The following is a 19746-nucleotide window of genomic DNA, read 5'->3' as shown; positions in this document are numbered from 1 at the left end:
TAAAAGCTTCATAATAATCAAAAACTAACTTATTAACAACAACATAGCCAATCCAAACAAATTAAAATGTAGCTGTGGGCAATACATATTATAACTGCTGAAAATTGAGGGGTGCAAGATTCCTTCAATTTCTGTTTCCAAAAACTAATTTTCAAAATTCTCTATAGCCTAAAAAGACTCTAAATGTGGCAGATATTCACTTGATATGACTAACTCTACAAACGCGAGGATCTTTTAATAGTCAGTATGAACAGGAGGAATGATAACATGTAAAACCTCTGCTTATGTTCATGTGGGAACATGACAGTTGTTTTAAGACAGACTTAAACAATTGTAAACATATCCTCAAAGTGCCCAACAAATTTGAGAGCTAGATGACTGTGACATGTTATTTTAAGTTTCAGTTTGACGAGACCAAAATGTGTTGGGGAAACTACTGAAATGGAAACCTTTTGTGTTGGAAATCTGCCAAAGGGTGGGTCACTGTAACTGGAAGTTTGAAAATCATGCTTGGTAAAGATTAAACAAGAAAAATTAGAGCCTGACTTCAGCTACATTTTTCTGATCTGGAAAAGACACAGCTTTCTGACATTTCTGTCATATATTTATTCCTAATTAACGTCCATAATCCCTTACTTTTTATAGTGAACAGAAATGTATCCTGAATTTGTACTAATTCATGATCTCATGAAAATAAAAGACCGCCATCGGCTGATACATGCCCAGATGTATATGACTGGTTATCTTTTACATATAAAACCCTTTTGTTCACCTTTTTGAATTTTATGTGCTTCATAACTAACCCATTTAGATGTTATTTGTAATGCACATTAACAATTTTACAGGTGTCATCGTTGTGTGTTATTATTTTTAGTATTCCAGCAGGAGAAAATTGAAAATGGTCAGTTTATTTTTTTTAGACACAGGAGGACATCCACCCTAATATGCACCATTCCTACCCCATATAAAATATACAGGCATGCATATTAAAACAAACAAACCCTAAATGTACAGACAAAAATGAACTTGGTGAAACTGCACAGCTTTGCAAGTACCAGGAAAAGTGACAGAGGAAAATATTTTCAGTCAGTTTAAAAAGGCAGCAATATGACCATTTCCTAAACAGGTACATTGAGTCAGTGGTCAGTCACAGCAGTAAAATGAAATAACAGATTTACAATAATATACTCCATATGAGATCAAAATGCAATGTCTCTCTGTACAATGGAGAATTGCTCTATTTACAAGGCAAGAATTTTCTGGTACAATTACAAGACTTTTTTTTTTCTCAACAAACTGCGTAAACCCCCATTAGTACTATAGTGGTTGATCTCAGAATAATGTCCATTAGTAACGGAAGCACTTCTATTTTCTATTCTTTTATTGCTCCTCATGACACTGTCTTGTTTGTATCTATAGACGAGACACAGCTTGTCAAACAGCTTAGCAGAACTGATCCTAAATAACTGCCTTTATAAAACATTTCATGTACAGTGTTTAAAAGTGTAATCATGTACAGTGTAATCAGTGTACTGATATAAAGATGCTGAGTAGTCACAACTGTTGGGTCTTCTCCAGATCTGGTATAAAGACGCTGAAAGAAAAGTTGGTATGATCTCCCATTAAATACATATACATTCCCAACGCACTAACTGCATTTCCATAGCAGCACAGACAAATGGAAAAGTCCATAAAACAAAGTGCACAGTTCTTTTTGCCATAACACAAGTCCTCTTTTAACACATTATTGAGGATATTTAATTTTATTACAACTTGTGGTGTTATGCTCAGGTTGGATCTTCTTCCTCATCTATGTAAGGGATGTCCAGGTCGTCAAAGCTCCCATTGTGAGCCCTGCTGGTGAGCTGTGACTTGCCGGATGCAGAGGAGTCTAAGTTGTCTTGGCTGGGCAGGAAACACATGGATTGGGTAACATCTGTACGTCCTGGCAGGAATTCAGCAGATTTGAACTCTCTCTGTTCATCATCTGTCTGAGCCATTAGACTTCTGACTCTCTCTGCCAAGTCAGCAGGTTTTTGTGGGCAGGCAGGCTTCTGGGTGTTCCGCAAAGTCACCTTTGCTAGGATTAGAAACATCTGATTAGTCAACATATTTGGTTAAAAGCTTGTCGTACACACGCATCCAGCCACAACTTCCTGTGTTGGTTTATTTATGGAAACAATGAATAGAATCCGTTATTCTAATGAATCTACATGGTCTGTAGTGTAAACAGGATGTGTAATTGTAGAAGTTTCAGTGCTAATAAAACATCTAATGACATCATCTACTCTGTTGTGACAGCCTTCTGTGTAAGGGCTTCAATATGCTTCAATGTTGTGTTTATCACTGTGTACACTGCTTTCTGCTTTCAAATTTGCCTAAGTCAAAGGAGCTGCATGCAATCATTTTCATGACTCTAAAAACAGACAACACGATAACGACGGCCACTTTTTGGCCAAGTGTGTCCAGATGTGAAAGTAAAGCAGAGTCTGAACTTCTCTGTCAAGCTCTCATTTCATTTCTTGCCATAAATGCTTTTGAAAGAAGATCGTCCAGGAGACGGATTATTGCTTATAGACATGCACACACCCTAAAGATTTTTTGGAGAGAGAGTTTACAGATCCCATTGTGATGCTGTCAGGAGGAGGAGGTTATGACAGCCTTTGAGTGTGACCAATCAGAACAGGTATAAATGTTTGCTTTTAGATGTGTACTTATGACCTGTTGTACAAACAGGTTAATATCAAGAATATTCAACTCTCGAGTACGACTTTTTGACATGTCTTGATATATTTTCTACACACAAACAGACAGAAGCACAGAAAAACAACCTAATCACATCAAGATTAATAGTAACTAGTATTCTTAAAACCAGAGGAAGGTGAGATTACCGTACCTCACTACTGACCTTCCGAGTCCAGACTTCTCAGACGGTCCTCTAGGCTGTCTGTACTCATTGATGACAACGAGTCCAGGTTATCATTGTCAGACTGGTCCTGCTCCAGGTCAGGTAACCTGCACGCCAAGTCCACCCTAAAGATAAGAAAATAAGGTATTATCATTCAAACTCCTGTCATTTCAAATGTAATGAACACAGTACATATACTGTAAAGACTTCAGCTCACTTCTCTTGCTTGATGGATTTGATCCTTTCAATGAGGGTCTTCTCTGTTTCATCAGAATCTAATTGCTTGGGAACCTCAAGCTCTGAGGGTTTGTCGACAACCTGCACATAAATCAAAGAAGCAGTTTGTGGTTAGATGTGTGTCATTCAATACACAAGATATTAGTTATTCTTATGCTGCAACTATGGTAAGACTATGGTCATCTTGAACAGTATTTTAACTGATTTTTTGTTAGTTTAAACTAAGCACTAAATACTAGGAGACAACAGCAGAGTCTGGATCATACTGTCCATCTCTCTGGTGTATTTGTGAGGAATAAAAATGATTTAACTTTTCTCAGATTAATATAAAGTTACATAATATAGAAACAGAGGAGTTGGGACAATCAGAAAAGCCTTTGCCAGTGAATTGAATATATCTTTCTGACAGTTAGTGTCCTTTTCCTCTGGCATGGGCTGTGCTGTCTTGATGCATTATACATCCTTGCAATATTGTAGCCAGATTGACAAACCTTTCAATATACTGACATGAACTGCTCAACTCAGGTTTTCTTTCCTGATACATTTCCTTCATTCAGTAGTGCATCTCACCGTGTTTTGTCTCTTCAGTCTGAGCTGATTGACAGCCAAAGCTTCTGCGTATTCCAACTGCTGGATATTCTGCATCTTCTCTGTGTACCGCCTCATCTGCTCAGCGATCAGGATCTCCACACACCTGCAGGCAACAGGGTCAGTGCTTATCATACACTGCCACAAAAACTACATACAGTGTAGAGCTCATAATTTGAAACAGGGTCACTACAGATGTGTGCAGTGTGATGACTTACTGAGTAGTCTTTGACACATCCTTCATACCGAGGAAGGGGTCATCAGCATTAGGAGTGCGCAGGATGCAGGGGGCAAACACGATCGCAAGAGAGCTTGCTGACATCTTGTTGTGGTGTTCATCCTTTGCAACCCTAAGACAAAATATCAAGATCTCACCTTAGTTATTATTACACACATTAATGTCAAAATCTTTGCAACCCTCATTTTGGAATATAACAAACATTTTTATTTTGGCTCCACAGACAATATTAGGTAATGCAGAGTTATAGTGTAGAGTGATGAGAAGAAGGAAATAAATCTCCCTACTTGACGAGGTGAAAGATGAGCCTCTCCAGTGTGTTGTAGTTGGCAGGAGGAAGTTCATCCACCTTTTGGTATACAGCCCTTATTCTCTCAGCTTTCTCTGGCAGCTCTGGGGATGAACAAACAAGGAGATCAATACATTTGATCAACTTGTCAGTGTTAACATCCATATCAAGCACTTGAATGATTTTACATTCAGAAGTAAAGAAGCAGGCATATGATAAGAGAGTCACCAACTTCCAGTTTTTGCCCACACAAGCAGACTAATTGTACAGCTCCTACAATGTGTTATAATGTTTACTTCACTTTATGAAACAGAGAAACATCTGCATTGTTTCCCTTTAACTATTACTGAAATACACAGCTCTTTGCTGCAAAAGTGCATACATGCTCACCACACCTTCCTGATTTATGTTCTAAAATAAAAATAGCATCAATATTTACTTACCCACGGCATGCAGGAAGTCATGGTAGAGGGAGAAGGTCATGAGGGGGTCAGGCAGCTCTCTGAGCCAACGTTTAACCAGACCTGTGATTGTGTGGATGGGGTAGTTGTCCAAAGATGCTCCTTCAGGATCTAATGCCACAACACAGTGACAATGAATGTGATGATAACCATGATGATAAGAGATCCTTCAAACTATTAAAAAATATAGGTCATACAAGATATTATTTTGTGCAAGTTAAAGGTGCTGTGTTGAGTTTAGGACAATGTATTTAAGGTAGGTCCCCATTTTGTAACGCTGTAATGCACCAAGAAAGGCAGAGAAAAAGAAGACTGTACGCTTGTAATCATGGATGTAAACAATAGAGAATTTAAAATATGTGTTTCATGGGGAGTAAGTGCATCCATCACATTTGTAGCACACAATGTGCTTAATGAGTAACACTTAAGGCGACTCTTACCTTTCTTACATTTCACACGGCACTTTGAAAAAACTTGAGCAGCAACAACCCCTCCTCCCTCTTATGTCCCACCCCCGCACTCCCCCTCCGCGAACGCGCCCTACAATAAAATGTTCTGATATAGTTTTCTTTTTCCCCGTGGCAGTGGCTGGAGGTGGAAGCCGTGGCCCACTTTTGTCGGTCATTGTCAATCGCTACCTGCCATTACCTTATTAATAGCATTTTAACCTAAACAAAAAAAATTGTAAAAATGTAACAAAGGTAAGGGTAGCTTTAATTTAAACTTAACTTTTGTTTGTTTACAAGAAAACATCTGCAGGGCCCATTTATTCTGATCTTAAACTATCTGAAAATAAATCTATAAATAGATAAGCAAACAAAGAGATTTTTGATAAAAAATGTTTTGAGGATGGGTTCACAATTGAGCATTAGGAAGGGGATCATCTAATGGTCAGTATGAAAGGGGAATTTTTATGGCAAAAAAAAAATCACCATAACCTTAACCCTTAACTATTATTTTAAGACTGTGAATCACAGCACAAAATTCAAACTAAATAACATGCTGTATATCATGTTTTTCAACAGTTTTCAGTTGGTGTGCAAAAAAATGTCTTACTAGTCTCGAGAATTTGGTGGAGCTCCCTTGCTCGACAGGTTGACCCCGACTTGCGGTAGATGCCTTCTGTGTAAAGGCCATTTAGCTCCACGTGCATTAGTAACATCTCCACCACCTTGGGCACAGGGTTAGCTTTACTGGTGAGGACGCACACCTGCACCCCAAAGTGAAGGGAACCTGGTGCGTTGTCATCCTATCAAACAGATAAACAAGGATAGAGCATTCATGTAATGAGCAGGGAGTATTTGGAGGTTGTGTTTGTTTACTACTCAAACATTATAGTATTTGTGGGAGTATTGGTCAGTTCTTACGAGTCTGGCACATCGCGTTGAACAATCTGTGATGATTTTGCTCAGGCATTTCTTGTGACAAATTAACTTGCAAGCTACAAAAACAGAGACAAAGAGAAGATTAACCGTGGTCTCCTTGACATTTTTTATGCAATTACATCTTCTAGTTTTGTAGTCCTCTAAACTCACCACTGCACATGTACGCTTTCTCCATTCCCCAGATGTAGGAACCACACAGGTCACATGACTGCATAATGTTCACCTGGTATGTGCTGAACAAGTGATCCAGAGGACTATCAAGCTGTAGAAACAAGAAATAAAAAAATACACAGGAATGATTTACCAAAATTTATAGCGAGGAAACTGCAAAGTACAGATAAAGAATTTCAGCTTACACATTTGTCCTTTTTCCTTCTCTTCTTTGTTGCCTTGGTAGCCTAAAATAAGCCACAGGTGAAATGTGAATCAGTGATGATTCACATTTGTGTTCATACTCTGAAAATACTTTAGCTGATGAAGGACTGAAATACTCAAAATTACCTTGACTGGTTCATACTCTGCTTGTTTCATCTTCCCCCTGATGAATCCGTCAAGTACAGACTGGAACAGATTGACCACCAGTGACACTTCACTTTTCTGTGTGTGATCTGCTAGTGTGTTCACTTTGTTACGATAGCCCTTCATTAGATCTTTGTAGGCGATTTGGGGTTTCTGTAGATAAGAAAGTGTGCATGCAAAGCAAAATGAGTGACTTTTATCTTCAAGTCTCCATATTTTGCATATTTGACATTTAGTAGTAGACTTACAATTAGTTATTTCAATATGATCAACAGCAAAATGAACTAGTAGAAGTTCAGTCAACAAACATAACAAAAATGTCCATTAATTGATGATGAATGATAGAGATGTGCTGGAAAAAGGACAAAAGGACACTGAACTGACCTGGAGAGAGTACATGCTTTTGATGGTCTCTCTGAACTGCATGGTGGCTGAGAGGAAGATGCTCTCTGTGGGTGAAAGCTCTTTTACTCTTGATTGCAGCTCATTCACCTGAGGAAAAAGGTGAGGTAATTATGATGCAAAATCATAATGCAAACAACTAACAGCCATGGATGTGTGTAAGATTTGGAACTGCAACTGTCTTGGCAATCTGCTGTGCTTCTCATCTCCCTCATCAAACTTCAAGCTTCTCACCTGGTTGCCGAGGAATTCGTCCAGGTTTCGCAGCTCTTTGGGGTTGGTGATCTCACGGTCCAGAGATGCGTTCCACTCAAGAGCGCGTGTGGCCCGGCTGATTCGAATTTGGGGGTTGCGATTGTCCCTCCCACTGTTGTGGTGGTAGGGATGTGGGGTGTAGCTGGGCAAGACCACTGAAGGCGAGCAAAGGAGAGAGACTGCATTAATATGACTATCTATTATAATTTATAATTTATGTCCAGTCTCAATATACAAATTCATTTTTTAAATAAAGATACATACTCAAAAAAGAGACAGATAATTAAATAGAGAAGCTCAAACCAGCACAATAACCCAACTTAAAGTTGTTTTTTTTAAACTTTTTTCTGCAGTCCAAAAAGAAACAGGGTGTATGCTGAAGCTGCAGCTTATAATAAATCACTTTCATCCACTACTAATAGCTACTGTTTATACTGATGATGTAAAAGGTTATTTTTTATATTTAGTAGAGACTCTTTACACTCAAGATTTGATTATAGCTCTGTTGTGAAGACCACTTAGGTTTCACACCAGTTGCTACAAATGTCCTCCAGATGGCAGTAAAGAGAGGAAGTGATGCATGATGGTAAACTGTGACCTACTGTTGTGAGATTCAGTAACAACAAACACCAACATCATAAAATAATTACCTTTCCATACAGAAAGCTGCATCATTGTCATAGTTTCCTCTTTTCTTTAGACTTTGACCTCAAATAATTCACATTCTGTTTACACCATTTCCTTACTGCTTCTATTTAAAGTGCACCATATGTTTATATTCAAAATGTTTGCTCTGTATAAACAAACACACGTAGGTAACGTCTTTGCGGAATCAGCTTTTTAAACTTTTGGTTACCAGATTTATCTGATGGAGACGGTTCATTGGTGGGGGAATATTTAGGCGTTCGCTTCTTCAGGAATCTTCCGAGAAACCAAATCCTGCAGAAAAAGATCATCTGTATAAATACCATGCAGCAACACATTAAAAACTATATGTAATGTTAGAAACATGAAGATTGATTGTGGGAATATCAAATCTTTTAAATAACTCTGTTATGAATTATTGAGAGATGGATTTTTACTTCTCAGGAGTTGTGAGTGACTGGGTTGATCCCCGTTGTCGTGCCTCCTCGCTGGTGCTTCTGGCTGGAAGGCTAAACCTTGACCCATCAGCTTCTGCTGCAAGCTGCAACAGTATTAAAACATGAACATGCTAATATAAACTTGAGGACAAGCAAACTTTTATGGGAAAAAACAAATTCTTCTGATATCCCAAGTCAAAGAGTTATTCCTTTTTTCCCCACCATGTCCCACCTTAAGCGACCACACCCGTCTTTCCAGAAGGATCCCACAGCTCCCCCGCCACCAGACCACATGAACAAAATACAATAATGCCTTCACCATTTTTATCATGCAAAGTTGCGCTGTCTCTTGCCGCCACCTGAACTTTGACCTTTTTTGCTTTAATTAGTATGAGCAGAATTAGTTCATATAATAGCAGTAATAAAACCACCATCACTACGCTTATCACCGTCACTACATTACAATTACTGTATGTTTTATTCACACCTACAGGTTAGTAAAAATTAACAAATGTTTTCAATTATATTTCCCATGTCTGTGGAATGATAGTATGATTTTGTGAACAATATTCCATATTTGAAGTACTCCCTTTTTTTTGTACTTTATCATGCTTTTCCCCCACACTTCACTTTGCTCTTTTTGTTTTATTTTTCCTGTTCTGAATTTTTACAGTTTTGTCTTACCTCTGGTGTTTCCACATTGCAAATTCATGACCGTTATGACAGCATTTCCTCAGTTCCTGTTTTCCTCCCTCTCACTTTTTTCCTGCTCAGTTTCTGTTCTTACTGAGTCTTCTATTACTTTATTACTGTGTCATGCATGGTTTGATGCGTGGATTGGGGCGCTTGGGATGCTATAACCTTATGAACATATGATTAAGATGACTTAAAGCTAACTCACAAATGACTGCACAAAAATCTAATAATAATTGCTTTAATCAGATTCATAATGAATTTTTGTGCACCACAAAATTAATTATGTATTATAAAATGAGATGTATAAGAGGCAATAAACGCAAAATCTTTAAGCCACAATGATCACATCCCTTCGCTGAAGTGACCAAAATACACGGACTTTAAATAAATGTAGTGCAGTTAGTAAGGAGTCTGAACATATTTGCATTTTGAGTTGCAGCTCATTTGGATGAAATGGCAAAAAAAGATCACAAATGAGCTGTGGAAACTGGAACAGCTAATTTTCACATTGAGCTGAGATGCAGAGCAGAAATGAGAAGTCCCAAAACACTGCAGGCTTCAGAGCGTTTGGGACATACACATGCAAGGCCTGCATGCAGAGAAGAGTCGTGAACGGTCAAAATGTCCCTTCGGTCAGTACCTTGACCTGGGATTTGAGGGCCCGGACATCCACGCTACTGGCTGAACTCTTCAGGTTGGACACATGTGGACTCATAGGAGGCAGGGGAAAACTCCAGTACTCGCTTTCCTTGGAGCCCGCAAAGTTAATCACCAAACCGCTGCGGGCGTAGGCTAAGCGCCGCTTGCGTTTTGGCTGCTTACGGAAACGCACCCTGACCTAATTGACCCAGAAAAGGTACAGAATGGGTGCCTGTTTGACTTGTGTTTTGTGGAGCCTCTTTTCATGTGTTTGTCAGCTTACACTACACAACATCTACAGTACTCCAAAAAGCCAAATACCAGTATTTATGGTTTAAAAATGATACCAATAAAAACAATGGAGTGTTTAAAAAAAAAAAGAAAAAGAAGCATTTTATGGTTTATGTAAAAACAAAATGAGATAGGTTACCTCATTTGTAGAAGGTGAACTATCAGAGCCTGATGAGCTTATCTTGGACAGTTCGTCAGCAGACATGGACTTCCCTTTGCGCCTGTATTGCAGAGTAAAATGAGAGCACAGTTGTAGACTATGGTTGGACAGCCATATGAGCTGAGCTCATATGGCTGTTTCAAAGAAACATTTTTATGAGTTAAGGATGTCTGATGAAACCAGAAATCTTACTGAAAGTCATTTTTCCGATTGTCTCTCCGTCGCTGTACCTCTGGACTTGATTCATCTGTTGGTTCACCTTCGCTTATTTTTTCCCTCCACCTCTCGGCCTTCTCCTTTATGTCTCCATCTTTGTAGCGCTGCAGGGAGCTGATCTTCATGTGGCTGGTGGAATCATCATCATCGACAAATTTAGGGTCCAGAGGAACGGAGAAGGGTCTATTGAGTGGGGGAGGAGATACCCTGCCCTCTTGTTTCTCCCTGCTCCTGGACCTCTGTGCAGACTGGCTGTTGGCTGGGTCGAGCTGCTGTGTCCTGTTGGGGCTGAGCTCCACTTTCTCCTGCCTCTTCAACTCTTTTTTCGTCAAGCTGTATATAAAAAAAAAAAAAAAAATCAGACTGGCATCACTGCAGCTGTATTCATAATGCAAATCCTAAAGCTATAACGAGAACATTATTTAAATCGGAACAAGAGTAACCTACAGCAATTGTCCAGTTTAAGCTAGCCGGAGCCGACATAAGCAGCTTATAGTTTATCACAGATATTGGTATATATGTTGACTCACATTGCTGAATAGAAATACCAAAAGTATATTTGAGGTCATTTTGAAAGTTTCTTAGTACAGAGATCCTTATCAAAAATGTTACTTTATATTATGCCCTCATGGCCTGTTCTTTGCAGGCCTTGAGGGCATATAAAATAACGCAAAGTCTGCAGCTTGATTCCTGGGTGGGGACAAGGAACTTGTTGCAAGTCATAACCATCTCCCTTCCTTTGCTTCCTGTTCCCAATATTTACTGATTATTATTATTATTACACTTTATATATTCAGATGGTGTCTTAGGGAACCTCCTATAATAAATCAAACTCTAATAAAGTGACAATATTCTTTAACTGGAGCAGCTGGTGCTCCTACAATGCGAGCAGTTTTGGTAGTATACCTATCTCGTCCAGGTCGGCTGTTGGGTGTCTTCTCTGTGTCCTCCTCGTCCTTTGACATTTGGAGTGAAGTCCGCCATGCTGTCTGCATCACTGTTGCAGCTCGGTTTTGTTTCTCGTAAAACTCACGCCAGCTCCTCTGAAATACCAAAGATCCCCTATCAGCTTTAGTCTGCTTTCATGTTTTTTATTTGCTCTTAGACCTTTAATTTAAACCAGGACACTGAGCAGGCAAGGCAAGAGGACTGACTGTCTCCGCAAAAGTTGAAGGTGAGAGATGTATTAGATGAATTATTCTTCATCTATAATGTTGTGGTATGAGAAGTGACATTTGGCCCTTTTATCCAGATTTCTCTCTGAAAATTTGGAGCACAAGAACTTTCTATACATTTAGGTGGATAAGTTTAATTTATGTGTGTGTGTGGATTGTCAATGATGTTACAGTATCTACCACATCTTTGGTAACCTGTGATGTGTGGGTTTTATTGCCTAGCAGCTTTTTATTCCACAGCATTTTAAAATATAAATCGTACCTGTATGAGCCGGGTGGCATCTTTTTTTTGTAGGAAATGCAACCTTAATTGACAAGCACGAAACCAGCGCTGCAGGGTGATGATGCGACGCATCACCTCCTTGTTAAGAGTGTCTTGGAGCAGTTGCCTCTCTTTTTCCCTGAGGAACACCTGGATAGATGAAAGGGCAGCACACAACGTATGAGATGTGATGAAAGCATGAGACACATTTGTTCTGTGTATTCTGTGTTGCATTTTAGTATATGTATTATTCTTTATCTGACTTTTAGGTGCTTTTAAGATTTTATGTATGCATGGAACCTGCCAGGTCTTGTTTATAGAAAGTGACAGCATTTAATGATTCATGATAATGTTCTCCCATGAGAGACAATAAAGGATCTTACTTCAAGGAACACTAATACTCACAAAATGTCTAAATGTCATTTGTTATATGACTTTTCCCTAAAACATGCAGTACAGTAAACTGAGTTTGGTTTCTCAACATGTTATAGCTTTTTTCTTCCGCTGGCCGTTTTGATCCATGGGACATGATGAGTCATGATAGCAATAAATGACTGATATGATAAAGAGTATTTACCTTGGTTTTTCCTATTTGGTAGGCAGTCGTATCCAGGTCCATCTTCTTAAACAGCTCAGTTATGTGCTCTGGAGTCCCAGTTGCTCCTTTTGGAAGCAAAATTCTGAACTTCTCTACAAATTCCTGTCATCAAGAGAAAATAACAGAAGTGAGAATTAACTTTCTTCTTGTAGACAGGCCAAGAAGTGAGTTTAGTGTAATCCTTGAATATAAAAGTGGAATATTCACATACGTTAAAAAATACTGCATTATTCTTGATCAATTACGCACCTTAAAAGTGTACTTGGCACTGTAACCAGACTTCTGAATGTGAACAATCTGCAGTAAGCCTGTGTACTTGATTTGCTGAAGCAGAAGTTCATCATCAAAGTGGAGTTCCTTCTACAAATTAAAAAAAACAACAAAACGAAATGATGAACTGCCTTATCCTGATAAAAAAAAAAACTAATGAAGATGATGTTATACTGCAGATTCACACACAAGCTTACCTTTACAGCATTGGAGCGCATGCAGATAATAAAGGAAGGCTCTGCTTTTTCAATTGCGTCCATCAGCCTCTTAAGTGATACCTGTGAGATACATAAGTAAAATGAGTGGTGGTTGATGTTAAATTATAGATGACATATATGGACTCCAGGGAGAAGCAGCTGTTGTGCTGCAGCTAATGGGGATCCAAATAAATAAATTAACAAATAAAACAATCAGCAAAGTGATATGTTGGGCTTTGTTGAGGCTTGAGGTGGGCATATGTATTTTTAACAATGTATGGATACTTGAAACTGTATGGTCTATATCATAATTGTTTTAAAAAAGTAAGAAAATGCCCATAATTCAATTAAAATGTCATATTCTGAGGTGCCTCATAACTGTAATAGTAACTTATATTGCTTTACGTTCAAGAAAGTGAGTATCCCTTTGTCCAAATGATGGATCCCTAATTTTTGACAAAATGTTCTCTTACCACATTCATCTAAGTCACATGATGCCATCATTTTGATCATCAATAATAGTATGAACAGGAACAGAGCAAACAAACCTGAAACTGAGCACTAATTGTAGGAGGCTTTGTCCTCTGGAGGGGGTGAGGGATGGATTTGCTTGTTCGGTCGTGTGCAGCGAGACTCACAATATGTTTGAGTGAGCATGAATCCATGAGATTCTGATGGGTAAAATATAAAGTCTGTGAGCTTTCTGACTCAAAACACAAGAACTTTTGGATGGTAACATGGGTAAAAGATGAACTGAAGAATGAACGAAAAGCATGAATTTTAAAGGTGTTGACTTGTCTTAACAAATAAACTCTGAACACTGCATCAATTTCTGACACTTAACCTTTGGAATGACTTGCTTCTGTCGACCGCCTTTGTTTTTTCTGCAGAAAATACAAACAAATTGAGGTTCCATACACATACAGCTATATATAAGTAAATCATAATGTGTAAAAATCAGTGTGTTTAAACTTAATACATATGAGCCACTTACTTTCTCTTTTCAAAATTGGCAAAGATGTCTTCAAATACATCAAGAGGATGCTCATCGGAGTGATCAAAGGAGAAATCCAGTGACATGCTGTTGCTATGAATGAGGTCATTTTTTTTTAACTTCAAGCATTAATCAGGTAAAGTATATTTGCCTTTTGTCAAGCACATGTTTATACAGGTGATCTTTATCATCATCATTATTCCTTCTGTTAAAATATACACAAAGGTAATAATATTTATGTCCATGAATTTATACATGTGTTTATCTCTTCTTGTCCCATATTTTTGCCTGCTTTATTCTGTCTTATTATCAGCTTGTCAATCAACTGTAAAGCACTTTGAACTACATTACCCTGTATAAAGGTGCTATGTGAGTAAGGTCTGATTGATTGTTTTGTGAGAATGTAATGTAACCTGAACGGCCAATGACTACAGCTGTGAGCCTAAGTCTGAAGTTGAAGGGCCCTGTTCTATGTTTCACGTTCTAAAACAGAAAACGCTTCTCTATGCCTGCATCAAGAGCCACAGAGGACTGTCTGGTTCTTGTCTGGTTGATGAAAATCAATTTAAAGTTGAAGAGAGACATGCAAGTGTGTTGGAAAGTCCAGTGCTGGAAAAATCCAGTATGAATATAGCAGTGGCGTGCACGTACCTAGAAAGTCTCTTCGTGGTGTTTTGCTGTTTCATGTCTCTGAGGGACTTGCGGGGGGCACGTTTGGCTGCGACTGCAGTGACAATACATCAAGTCAGTTGTGTATAATCCTCAGAACATTGCTCAAAAAAATAAGAAAATCAAAAAAAAAATGTTGAAGAGATGGAAGCTGACTGAATCCTTTAGGAAAAGTTGGTTAAATAAACATGTCATTCCTGATAAGTTATCCAGCAAAAACACATGTACAGTGTTTTTTATGTTTTTAGGACTGATCTACAAAAAGATACATTTTAGCCGTTAGTGCTGGAAATTAGGCTCAACTAGGAACTACAGCTACCTACCCAATTCTGCATGCTTGCGTCCCATGCTCTTGAATACTGTGAGGATGCGAATGGTGGCTCTGAGGACACCCCATCGAAACAGGGCTTCTGGACTGGACGCAACCAGGTGATGCACGAATGCCAGCTCGCTGCTGCGGAGGAGTGAGATGACCTCGGGACACATGTGCTCTGTGTTTTTCTCTCGGAAACCCTGAAAAATGAGTGAAATCAGGTTTCATATACTGCACCCTTTCATTCCTGCACCATATACAGAAAGGGGGAATCTGCAACACTCCACACTCGTTGCACGTATTCACAAATATAAACTTCACAGTACAACCACAGTCGTCATAGATGGGGGAGCTGCATTAATCATTTACTTAGGCAACACAGATTTTCCAGGTTTTTCCCAAACTGGCTTATCTCACAAGGTTACTGTAGTCCCAGTCTATGTTACCGTGGTCAAGATGAATGATTAAACTGTAAATGTATATAGGGAAATTATAATTTACTTTGCACAGCAGGGATGTTTGCAGTGTGAGAATATAACTTCACCTTGATGTGATATTCAACTTTCCCAGCAAAATGCCGAACAACAAATGTTGGCTTCCTGTCTGTCGTGGGTACAAAGAAGAGGTTGTCCTGATGCTGCTGTTTCAACTTGTCCAACAGGGTTTCATCTGTCGCCTGAGGGAGTCTGAAGATACACAGAAAGGAGGACAGAATATTAATTTCAACGTAAGATGGTTGAGAAAGTATATAAGACCAACATTTTTTTTATAGAAACAGGTTTTGTTATACATTATCTTAAGAAATGATCATTCATGCAGTTTTGCTTATACAAGTCATTTCAGCATAACAGATAAAAATTCCACGGCAGACTCTTAGATTCTTTTTTAGCATATTACCTGAACCAAATGAACACCTGATTCTTATGGTTACTGATCCGCTGACACTGCATAAACTGTAATGTTTGGGCATTTCTTGTTCATCAAAAAGAAGTATTTCTCTTTGCTAGACTGACTAACTTGTCACTAATCTGTATAAAAAGATATCTGAATATGAATGCAGACTCTCTAGGCAATGGAAACGATTTTGGGACTGGTAGCATTCTGGCTTAGGTTCGGTGATTTCTACAACATGATTTGGTTGCATGCAGGTAAACGGTCTGTGTAGGGAGTAAAGTAGGTGGAACGAATTGGTGGAAATGTCCTAAAACACCTACTAGAAGTGCCGAGGTTTGTTTTGTTTCAAAATGTCAACTGACTGTAAAATGGCTACAATTCAGTTGCAGATGTCACAACATCAGCTCCAACTCCATTTTTTTGGGTCTCAAGTTCTTAATTTGACTTTAAACAATGAATAGGACATGGAAGAGGAAGTCTTGGCCCAGATATCCAATGGCTACATTAGAAGCCCTGAAATATTACACCCTGAGACTCAGGACTTTTTTTGACTTGTATAATATTACCATGAAATGTCTAATCCCAGCATTAACATCGTCCACGTTACAAGAAAAGTTCACCTACTTGCTCTCCTCATCCAGCAGGTCAAAGAGTCCGACTGTTTTCTCACTGATCAGCTGAATGCAGCCAGTGTTATCAGTGTAGCTGATGTTTTGCCAGGTGATTCCCTCTGCCACATAATCTTCCTGGAACACATTTAAGTGACAATAATCAGGTAAAATACATGTAAATCAACCTGATAACATCACAGGCAACAAAGGCAACACAACACTTGATAAAAAAAAGTGATAGGCATGTTGAGACCAAATAAAGACTCAATACTAATAACAATGACTGGAATGAAAAATTGAAGTAGTGAAAAATAATACACCCACTTGCTTAATCTTAAAGATGTGCTGGTTGATGTAATGCTGCAGTTTCTCATTGGTGTAGTTGATGCACAGCTGTTCAAAACTGTTTGCCTGGAGGTTCTCAAATCCAAACATGTCCAAAACGCCGATGGACAAACACTAAAAACAAAAACGGCAATGGGCCACCACAGAAAAAGCAGTGTGTTGAAAAAGTGATGATGTAACTGTAATATGACTTTAGATGTGTGTCCTCGGACATTTTACCACTGAATGGTTGATAATTTGTTACATTTGAATTATTTTGTTCCCAGTGGGTCATTTTACAGACTTTGAGATCTTTTTACTCTTTTTTTTAAAGCAGTGCAACCCTTAATTGCATCATGTGACTTACAGAAACAGACTCCTCCATGTCTCGTCTATTAAGTAGAGCGTGGTTGATGTGAAGGATGATCCAGTCAAACAGAGCACTGTACAAGGACTTTGCCATGGAGTCCCGCATGGTAGCAGCCTAAATACACAGAAACATCAAACAGAACAAATAAAATATTTCACTATAATGAAAAAAGTGACGATAACCTGACTGACTTTTTTTCTCTTAAATGAAACAGTTTAACATTTAATTAGGATTAAGAAAAATAGAATTTGACAATTAAACAATTGCTGGGGGCACACTGACAGTTGAATTTCAGGGGGAAATCTAAAACTCTATTCAAACTTAACTTAAATAAGTAAAAACTTTTTACCTCTTGTAGTGTGTACTGTGAGACTACTGCGTCTTTGGAAGTCAGCACTCTCTTCTTGGTCAAAGCCTTCACCAGTAGCTCCTTTTTTACCTGGAAAGAACAGAAACACTCATAACAATTCTTCAAAACTCTATCACAAATTTTACCTGCACACAAATCTAACAAACAGAACAGGCTGAAACATGTTTGTTGTTTTTTTTAATACGGAGAGCTATTTTAGGTGCACCGATGACGCAGTTTAACTCTGAGTGGCCTACTTAGTCAGACTTTTTTCAAATTGCAGTCAGTTCATGCCTGTAGTTGGGATTAAGTACAAATCCCAACTTCAAAGGTTTTGATGAAATGACAGAACACCGACAAAATCAACTGGAAAACTGAGATCATTGAATTAACACGATGGTTTAGCAGTGTGTAGGATGTCAGGTAGTACACATAATCAAGTGTTTCAATTGAGGATTGTACCTTGAGCAGGTCAGACAATGTGGACAAGACTTCAGCAGGTCCAACCTCCAGGACTTCAGTGTCCTCTGTCTGAGTGTACGTCACATTTCCCAGGTGCAAGATGGCAGACAGGACCGAAAATATGCTACACACACACACACACACACACACACACACACACACAGACACACATACACACAGACACACAGACACACACACAGACACACACACACACACAGCAAACACAAAGAGGCTTTTAGGTGGTATAAAACATCTGGCAGCCATAACAGAGATCCTTTATTAGATTACAGATAATATGAACAGCTGACTGCAGCTCTAAATGTCAAACTAGGCCACCTCACCTTCTCCATTAAACATTTTAATGACATGATTTTTTTTTGATATATCTGACTGATTTTGTGCATAAGTAATTTGATCTGTTAGGTAGCTTCAGGAGAGTCATAGATTTTGGCAGAGACAACAAAACAACAAACCCCCATTTATTTCTGCCTGGATGAATTTATTGAATTTCTACATATTCTGCAGATTTAGTTTTGCATTGGGGAGTTTTACTAAACTATATTCTGTGACAAGTTTAGGTCCCAAAATCCATGTCAACAACAAAGTAGATTTTTCATATTTAGATTACTGTTTGTCCTTCAATTTAGACTTAAATTAAACCCTGTGTCACTTATTTGTCAATGAGTGACATTTCTTCTCACACATATACGCTTACATTTGTATCTCCTGGCATCTCATTAACATCTCCTTTTAATTCAGCCAAGATACTTGTAACAGTATGTCAGTGACAGCCTGTGGTTGAGTTGAAACTCAGTTGGTATTAGACAACTGGTCTGGTAGTCTAAACATAGAGCAGGTGTGCTGATGTATATCAGTGTTCACTTCAAGCAAACACATCCAGTACAAACTAATAGCAGTTGATATTAAGATGATGTTTTTCTACCTTCGACAAGGTGGAACACAAGCTGTACAAGTAAGTTCACTAATCTGGCCACCCTGAAGCTCTAGGGTTTCATTTTCCCGCATTCTAGGGAATGGGATTGTTTGTTTGGGAATGTGTGACGCAACTATTTTTCCAAGAGAAAAACACCATTTATAAAGTAAATACAAAGTGTGAGGGATTGTTTGTGTTGTGTGTGCCTTAACGACTCAACGCCTAAGCCTCAGACACCTGGTAGTAGAACTGACCATTTCTGATGTAGGTGGTCAGTAACGGTTATCATCATTTCTTGGTTGGTTTCTGTACTTTATTAATTTATGACTTTGTTACTGTGTTACTTTATTACATTTTTGCTCTCTCTTATTCAAATTTCCACTAGGAGCTACAGTGTAAAACTGAAACTGCTTGATGCTTGGCAGAACGACTGTGTGTCCTTCTCCATGCTGGCACGTAATGAGTAAAGAGAAAGATTAATCACTCCGTCGTCTGTGATTCTTCAGAGAAACTTCTAGTAAAATAGTTCTACTACATTTGGCGTTGTCGGCAGGATGGACGCTTACTGACTGACACCTGGGTCTCAATTGAAGGTTAACCGTGGGTGGGGTTCTGCAGAAAGACCCGCCTGACGTTAGGCACGGGTGTCAGACAACAGCGCTCCACCTACTTTGATAAGTGAGTACGGGGTTATGAATCTTTGCTCCATAGTATGCGTTTGATAACTATAGGCAGCCAGCGCATATCATTCCTGTGTGGTATTGGCTGGTTCGGTCCCAGAGTCATTTAAGTTCTGTTGGTATTGACAAACTAGTTCAAATGTGGGCCTAAAGATTAGATGTAGTTATATATTAGATGTGCACACACATTATACAATACACACGCATTATAGACTATTATTATTGTCATATTATTAGAGATAACATCTTGGGCATGTGTATTTGATTTCTGGAACATT

At 38.7% G+C, this 19746-nt stretch overlaps 1 protein-coding gene across 1 annotated transcript in view; it reads right to left on the bottom strand.

Moving 5' to 3' along the window:
• Positions 1-898: 898 nt before the first annotated feature.
• The window catches only part of LOC128368893 (unconventional myosin-IXb-like), a 30486-nt gene continuing 11638 nt past the window's right edge, over positions 899-19746 (bottom strand). The window contains exons 7-40 of the mRNA XM_053329799.1: positions 17855-17978; positions 17393-17482; positions 17041-17157; positions 16674-16808; positions 16363-16484; positions 15389-15530; positions 14855-15044; positions 14514-14586; positions 13863-13955; positions 13713-13752; positions 13417-13539; positions 12869-12949; positions 12651-12761; positions 12381-12503; positions 11804-11953; positions 11273-11409; positions 10343-10699; positions 10130-10211; positions 8365-8468; positions 8139-8221; positions 7262-7437; positions 7010-7117; positions 6608-6778; positions 6463-6504; positions 6257-6368; positions 6089-6162; positions 5778-5970; positions 4704-4832; positions 4259-4364; positions 3952-4083; positions 3716-3839; positions 3126-3226; positions 2909-3033; positions 899-2080 (exon numbers count right to left, since the gene is read on the bottom strand). Coding sequence (XP_053185774.1) covers positions 1788-2080; positions 2909-3033; positions 3126-3226; positions 3716-3839; positions 3952-4083; positions 4259-4364; positions 4704-4832; positions 5778-5970; positions 6089-6162; positions 6257-6368; positions 6463-6504; positions 6608-6778; positions 7010-7117; positions 7262-7437; positions 8139-8221; positions 8365-8468; positions 10130-10211; positions 10343-10699; positions 11273-11409; positions 11804-11953; positions 12381-12503; positions 12651-12761; positions 12869-12949; positions 13417-13539; positions 13713-13752; positions 13863-13955; positions 14514-14586; positions 14855-15044; positions 15389-15530; positions 16363-16484; positions 16674-16808; positions 17041-17157; positions 17393-17482; positions 17855-17978 — 4363 coding nt within the window. The 3' untranslated portion in view covers positions 899-1787. The remainder of the gene's footprint in view (positions 2081-2908; positions 3034-3125; positions 3227-3715; positions 3840-3951; positions 4084-4258; positions 4365-4703; positions 4833-5777; positions 5971-6088; positions 6163-6256; positions 6369-6462; positions 6505-6607; positions 6779-7009; positions 7118-7261; positions 7438-8138; positions 8222-8364; positions 8469-10129; positions 10212-10342; positions 10700-11272; positions 11410-11803; positions 11954-12380; positions 12504-12650; positions 12762-12868; positions 12950-13416; positions 13540-13712; positions 13753-13862; positions 13956-14513; positions 14587-14854; positions 15045-15388; positions 15531-16362; positions 16485-16673; positions 16809-17040; positions 17158-17392; positions 17483-17854; positions 17979-19746) is intronic.

The sequence above is a fragment of the Scomber japonicus genome, chromosome 12 (assembly GCF_027409825.1).
Source record: "Scomber japonicus isolate fScoJap1 chromosome 12, fScoJap1.pri, whole genome shotgun sequence".
NCBI classification, from domain to species: domain Eukaryota; kingdom Metazoa; phylum Chordata; class Actinopteri; order Scombriformes; family Scombridae; genus Scomber; species Scomber japonicus.
This window is presented reverse-complemented; position numbering and strand designations above follow the sequence as displayed.